Source organism: Patiria miniata, unplaced genomic scaffold (genome assembly GCF_015706575.1).
Source record: "Patiria miniata isolate m_02_andy unplaced genomic scaffold, ASM1570657v1 HiC_scaffold_8, whole genome shotgun sequence".
In the NCBI taxonomy this organism is placed as follows: Eukaryota; Metazoa; Echinodermata; class Asteroidea; order Valvatida; family Asterinidae; genus Patiria; species Patiria miniata.
In genome coordinates, this window is record NW_024037075.1 from 740717 (window position 1) to 747835 (window position 7119).

At 43.3% G+C, this 7119-nt stretch overlaps 1 protein-coding gene across 1 annotated transcript; it reads right to left on the minus strand.

The window, feature by feature from the left end:
- Positions 1–555: 555 nt before the first annotated feature.
- LOC119719474 (mucin-5AC-like) lies at positions 556–6999 on the minus strand. The gene is made up of 7 exons (XM_038188946.1): positions 6877–6999; positions 6143–6216; positions 4162–5931; positions 3824–3910; positions 3421–3561; positions 2242–2433; positions 556–1836 (listed from the first exon to the last, which is right to left on the minus strand). Exons 2-7 carry the CDS (start codon positions 6185–6187, stop codon positions 1198–1200), a joined length of 2874 nt encoding a protein of 957 aa, XP_038044874.1. The 5' UTR covers positions 6188–6216; positions 6877–6999; the 3' UTR covers positions 556–1197.
- Between the last annotated feature and the right edge of the window lie 120 nt (positions 7000–7119).

A 7119-nucleotide genomic window follows, 5' to 3' on the forward strand; every position in this document is an offset into this window, starting at 1 on the left:
CTCCATATGATCGTACACAAAAAAAATTGGCCAAAAAAAAAAAAATTCCTTACCTACCTACCCTATTTTCAAATGCCATGTATGTAATTGGAAGCAGAACTATTTTTTGGGGGGCCTTAGTTACGCCTAAGGGAGACACCGGACATTAGGGAATAGGGAATGAAATAATATTTCATTAAAAAATTATTTCATGTCTCCCTAATGTCACAGCTCCTATTTGGAGGCAATTTTTTTCTGTCACAAATAGGCTAGATCGATTGTTTGTGGTCCAAACCATAAATGTACCAAAATTTGTAGGGGTAAGACTGGGGAAAATTGGGGTTAGGGATCATTATTAAAGTTTTTGCACACAACCCTAAGGGGACGTCCCCCTAATGTACCATTTCCCGTAATAATAATTACCGAATTTATGAGATGTTATGGAATTGTGTTATTACATTGTGTTGTAAGCTTTAACACAAGAGTTCCCACTTCCCAAATGAACTTTGTCTAAAAAGTGTGTTGAATTTAAAATGCATCCCCTAAAATTGGTCACTCCTTTCAACATGCATGTTGTTGCAAGCTGTGTAAATCATCCACTGTGATGTTCAGCAATGCCTGATTTATTCAATAGTTGGACATATATTAAGAAATAAGTATTTTCCAAGAATTCTTTTTCATGGCCGGAGTCTTGTGTTGCGTAGTTTAATATTTCACTACCTACATACTACTGTTTTAATATGAATTCATATTTCAAATAAACCACTTATAAACTGGAAAAATAAAAGACATCAAATAATACATATGTAATAACATAATTGGCATTTATGCACACTGAATATTTTTTTTGCAGAATTTTGCAAAAAAATAAAACCTAATTTGAGAACTAAAGTCCATCAGAAATCAATCAAACGTCAAATTTCAAGTATGGTCATAAGTAACAGGAGAAGGTTAATGATAGAAGGGGATGCTTTTTTTTGCAGCTCAAGGGAGTAACATTTGTCACTTGACTTCAGACTGACTGACTTGTGATTGACATGTGATGGACTTGTGATTGGAATGTGATGGACATGTCATTGACATGTGATAGACTTGCGATTGCCATGTGATTGGCATGCGATCGACATGTGATTGGCATGTGATCGACATGTGATTGACATGTGATCGACTTGTGGGATTTTTATGAGTGACTGAATACATCTCTTGATAGGGAAGGGTTCAGAAGTCCTCAAAGAAGTCATCACCTATGTCTGCCAGAAGCTCCGTGAAGTCTTCACTCTTTTGGACATTTGAAAAGGATGACATTGAGTTGCATTCTCTGACTGTGGTGCTGCGAGTATCAGCGGCGGCAACAGTGCATGATTTGGCAAAAGGGCTTTTTGGCTCATTTATTCCATGACTGACACTGAAATGTGTAGACTCGGCCTCCAGTCTGCTTGAAATGCTGTGGTTTCCATTGGAAAGTGTAGTCTCCTCATCAAGCCTGAGGTCAGAGCTGCTGGATGCTCGATGGTTCACCTCAGCATGCTTGCCTTCCTCGACAAGTCTGCTTCCACTGGAAAACCTCCTCAGCTTGCAGAAGGTATCGTCTGGAGATGCCTCTACCAGGGTGCCGTTTTTAACTCCTCCCGAGTGGCGCCTGCTCTTTGTCTCCGAGGTTTCCGACCTCTTTGGGGTGTTTTGCTCGGTTTCTGCAGACAACCCCTCCTTACTGGTTGACGGATGCCGGGACCGTGATTTGGGAGTCCTCTGGCTAGACTGGGAGAGGCCCATGGCTTCGCTTGGGTAGATCTGGATCAGGTTGCTTGGGGTGATGTTGAGGTAGTGGTTGCGTAGCGAGGGACTCAAAACACCAACCTTTGAAAAAGAAGTAAAATTGGTTGATATGATCTGAGCAATCAATAAATTCCATTTTGGACACTTCGGTACCTATGATTTTCCTTACCCCAGCTGTGGTATATTGTGAGGCAACCGAGAACTGTAGTTCATGGAAGAGCATTGGCTTGGACCATTTAAAGTGCCTGTCTTATCTTCTGTAATCAGAGTCTTGGTGAAAAATCAGATCATCCCACGTTTGTAAAACTCAACCAGGAGGTTTTGGAGGATTTTTCAGGACTGCGGTAAGGCAGAACCAAGCTTGATTTCCAGTTTAGCTAAATACTCATCAAAGAAGGTACCATTCCTTTCTTGCAGTGGTGGTTTTGGAGGATTCAAGAAACACAAAAAATGCCCCAGGAGGAGTGAGGGTTAAGAATAATCTACCTGTCTGAGGACCAAGACGCTGCCAGGCTTGAGTTCCGACTGGTGCTCCTCAACCACACGCCTGTGCACGGTTCCCTGCATCTCGCCCGACGGGTCCCTCAGGACCACGCTGGCGTCGGCGTCGAAGGCCACGGCCTTGATCATCACGCAGAGGTGGGGCACTTTGTTCTTGGTCAGCTGCTTCAGGCTTGCCTGTGGATGACCAAAACGAGTAAAGCTCGATAACGTACACCTGTCTCAGACTGGCAACCAGAGTCATGCCAAGCCAAATAATATTAGCAGCAACACAGGTCGACCCAAATAGAAATTTGGCTTTTAGACAGGCATCAATTCTCCGTTGAAAAGACCTTGCACCCGATTTCACAAAGCACTGTGACGCGTCGCAACTCAAGTTACGACGAGTAACATGTCGCAACTCGCGACGCGTCGTATCATCCATTTCACGAAAGTTGCAATGTGATGAACGCGTCGTAAGTTCCTTGACAACGGCTTAAAACACGTCGCAAGTTACGACGTGTCTAGTGGTCATCGCAAAATAAGAAGAGTCCCTTTCGTAGCCAGTTTAATGCCATAAACATTACATGAACGAGATTATAATACCGAGGCAATGTGTGTAAAGTTGTAAATAGAAAGTTCATTATGAATTGGAATATTGCAGTTGAAATTTCAAAGTAGCTATACAGTCCACTGAGAGCTTGTTTTCCTTCACAATTGCATCGCACAACAAAAAACAATTTTGTTTTACGTTTTAACAAATTTTGAGCGGAGATCCGACAACTCTTTGTTGAATACCAGATGACTATTTACTGTACGCTGACTTAAAACATAAGACAGTCACCAAGTTGTGCTATAAATACACCTACGACGCGTCGCACTTACGACGTGTTTTGTGAAATGGATCGCAGGAAGCGTCGCAGCTGCGGCGCATCGAAGGGATATGACGCGTCGCAGCACTGCGATGCATCAAAGTTACGAAGAGTTTGATGAAATCAGGTGCAGAAGTCATTCCAAAAGACTGCAACAGTTGACCTTACAACATAGGTGTGCTCCTAAACGGCTGAAAATTACACACGGGTCTATGTGAAGTGGCTGCAGCCGTTTCCATAGGCGCGTGTGTAATTTCCAGTCGTAGCCATGTAAATTTGCACACAGCCAATCTTTAATGAAGTAGTGCCTTACCTTTCTGAGAACCAGCGCAATGTTGTTCCTCGCCAGCATGGAGCGAGGGTCGCCCTCGTCCAGGCCCAGGTCGGTCTTCATGGTCTGCCAAGCACCGTGAGAGAAATCGGTCTCGCCGACATCTTGGGAACTGTCCAACTCCTAAAAAAAAACGGGACAGGAAACTTTGTATTAAATTAGGTATCCAGCCTTAACAGTCTGAAATAGAATATTTTACGGCTACAGAAGTAGGTGCTACATTTTGTGAGGGGTGGGGTGAACAAAACTAGATCTCATTTTTGATATTTTTACTCTGCAAGTTCTCAAAAAGACAGTTCGGAGCGCTTCAGCAGATTTAGGGGTACCTTAAAAGAAAACAAAAGGTACATTTGTACATAATTGAATTGTGTACCTTTTAACTTACCCCCTGTTTATTAGAACTTGTGCTTGGCTTATCTGGATCATTTTCTGGAGATGGTAACTTGATGTCGTTGAGCTTCTGACCTTGTGCCTGTAATGTCAATCAAACAACAATGCTGAAAAGGGCAATGTTTAGTTCTCAGGTTGTTTCACCGACTTCAAATGTACAGTGAACGAAAAAAAATTCTAGGGCTTTTAAAAGTGAGGCGAGAAAATACTCAAAATACTTGAATAGTTTTGTTGGTGAGTAAAACGTTGACCTATGTGTGATTGGATGTATCCAAAGTATGAGGAATTCTTCAATGTCTAAAGAAAAACCCCAAATCATCAAATGGAACGAACCAGTTTTGGTAACACTCCCGCTGGTCCTGGAAACTTCCTCACTCTTGTCCGGGTGGGGCCAGAGCTGCTAGTAGTAGGCGTTTGAAACAACTGGGCGACCCTTGATGTTAGGAGTGGGGTCTGAGGGGTGGGTGTCCCTCTGCTCTGGGGTTTGGCACCATGTGTGGTAAAGGGTCTGTCCCCCTGGGTCGTGCTGCCTCGATTGGTACAAGAGTTTTGGAAACATTGGGCGGGTGTTGCGAACTGACGAGGAGTTGAAATGTTGGTGTTGGGCGTTCGGATGTTTGGGGTCTGCGGAGCGGATGTTACGCCTTGTGTGACTCCCCTACCCTGGAAACGTGGTGAAGGGGAAGTGTACCCGGGTGTACCAGCCCTCATGGGGGTGTTTGTTCTCAATGGGTACTGGGTAGCGGGTCGAGGGGCAGGGAAGCTGGGTGATGGGGTGCGAGGTTGAAAGTTCATCCTTGGAGGGTTGCCCTGCAACTGCTGAGTTCGTGTCTGAGGGAAATTGGGACGAGGGTTTTGTGTGGCGAGTGGAGAGTTGAATCTGGTTGAACTGAGGGAGTTGTTTAGTTGTGCAGATTGTGGAGCACCAGATGATGAATTGTTTGGTGGAACTACGGATCGCAGAGAGCCTCCCTGTGTTGAGATGGGTCTTAGTTGATTCGAGTTAACCTGTGTGTTTGACGTGCCACTTTGCATGGTGAGGCTTGGGTTGGAATATCCAGGCGTAGAGCCCAGAGGTGGTGAAGGCATTGAAATGGGCTTGGAAATGTGGCAGATGTTCTGAACACTGTGAGATGCTCTCTTCTCTTGGCAAGGTTTTGAATGATTACTAGCTATGAAAGCTGACTTGGGTTCACTCAAAACTGCGCTTGTGGTACTCAATGGCTCAATTACTGGATCCCAATTAAAATAGTCCTCTGACAGGTCCATTTCCTCATCAAAATTGTCTCCGAACTCGAATGGATGTTCGGTTGCAGGTTTGCTTGTGGCAATGTCAGGCTGCTGTCCTGGAAGCCTGAAATTTTGGTTTGCTCTTGCATGAAGTGTCGGATCCCTTCCAGTTACTGGACCATTTTGGGTCTGAGATTCTCTGGTCTTGTCGAGCAAGGTTTTATTTGTTCTCTGTTGAAGAAACTGTTGGTTTATTCCCTGGTTGTCACTCTGTTGATCCTTCCGTACTGTTGAACTGCTTGAGTTGATTAGGGGCTGCCTGAGCTTTGGAGCTCCTGAAATCTGGTTTGCTGGTGGCTGGAGATTTCCTGTAGTTACGCTTGGTTGCTTTTGAACAATCTTGCTCAGGTCTTGCAACGGTCCAGATTTATCATTTGAGATTTTATGGGTGTTGTTGAAAGGTGTTGGTCTTTGCTCATCATACTTTGCCCTTTTGTTTGCCCCTACAGCAGCATCAACGGACGGTGCAGTGGGATTGCCTCTTGGAGATTTCTGCTTGAAAGAGAACTTCCTCTTGGCCTGGTTCCCGGGGGTTGTTGGAAGGCCTTTGCTGGAAACTTGCAGCGTCGTGGCAGCCCCAAGGCCATTTGGTGCATTTCTGAGGCCTGCCAGATGCTGTCCAGGTGTCTGTGTTGAGAGACCCTTGCTTCTTGGCAACAGGGCTTTCTCCGTGGCAGAGCTTCTTGTTTGGTTCTGCTGGTTGTGATTCTCAGCGGCAAGGCTTCCACCATGGGTCACGGAACTGGCAACCGATTTGCCGGAGTTGCTTGCAGTGGTTGCAGCTTCAACTTCTAGGGCTTCTGACCAAAAATCCTGACAGAGAATTGAAGGAAAATAGATACATTCTTTGATTTCAATTCAACTATTGCCATTTACTGGCCACGTAAAAAAAGGTGTTGAGTATCTTGACATATTTTTTTGGATGGGGAGAATAATGCTATCCCACTTGTTAGATCTCTAATCTGTCATGTAAGACTAGCTTGAACCAATGTTAGGACTTAGCGTATTTAATTATTTCATTTACCTCGTCATCTCCAAATGAGAAATCTTCCTCGCCAATCTGAAACATGATGGTAGCCTACATAAACAATGCTTCACCTGTAAATATGCCAAATAAAAACAGCAACCTGAGTACAAACATGAAACTTTTAAGCTAAGGCCAAAAAAAAAAAAGTTCTGCATCCGATTACATGGCATTTGAAAACAGGGTAGGTACTAGCCCCATTAATGTGGCCTATTTACTGGACTGCCTCCGTAAACATAGGCCACACATCCACATGTACAAAAATCGTGTCGACTTTGCCAAATTTTGATTTTCACATTTAGGCTTAGTTTGTAGGATTTTTTTGCTTTAGAAGCATACTCACCCTCTTTATAGGCTAGTCAGAAAGTGCTGCCTTTTTCAGATGTCTAATTTTTGTGAAATTTCATGTTGAAATTTTGATACGCAAACGTAAAACGTGTAAAAATGAATCTGGAATTTCACGAAAAATATACATCTGAAAAAGGCAGCACTTTCTGATTAGCCTATAAAGAGGGTGAGTATGCTTCTAAAGCAAAAAACCCTACAAACTAAGCCTAAATGTGAAAATCAAAATTTGGCAAAGTCGACACGATTTTTGTACATGTGGATGTGTGGCCTATGTTTACGGAGGCAGTCCAGTAAATTTACGTAAATAGGCCACATTTATGGGGCTACATACAAGCAAACAAATGTGAGTGCGATTATGTCATCATCAAACAATAATAAATACTTACTAATCAATCTTTGAATAACGACATAATTCTTTGATTAAACTAAAGAAGGTCTGAAAGGAGGAATTTCAAGGGGTTTTTTTATGATGGAAAGACCTTCTAAAGTTCTAGCGTCCGCCAAATTAAAATGGCCGCCGAATATTGTTTTCTCGTCTTCTGCGAGATTTGACAACCTCGTCAGGGCAAAAAAAAACATCTTTTACCCTGATTGTTCCCTAAAAATTAGTTGCATTGCTATAATATATT

Bases quoted from the DNA above. Each gene is read 5' to 3' on its own strand.
- LOC119719474 (XM_038188946.1), bottom strand. From the start codon at position 6,187: ATGTTTCAGATTGGCGAGGAAGATTTCTCATTTGGAGATGACGAG. The intron at 3,911-4,161 runs GTTCGTTCCATT...TTGACATTACAG, and splicing joins CGGGAGTGTTACCAAAACTG to GCACAAGGTCAGAAGCTCAA. The intron at 1,837-2,241 runs GTAGATTATTCT...TCTTTTTCAAAG, and splicing joins GCGTCTTGGTCCTCAGACAG to GTTGGTGTTTTGAGTCCCTC.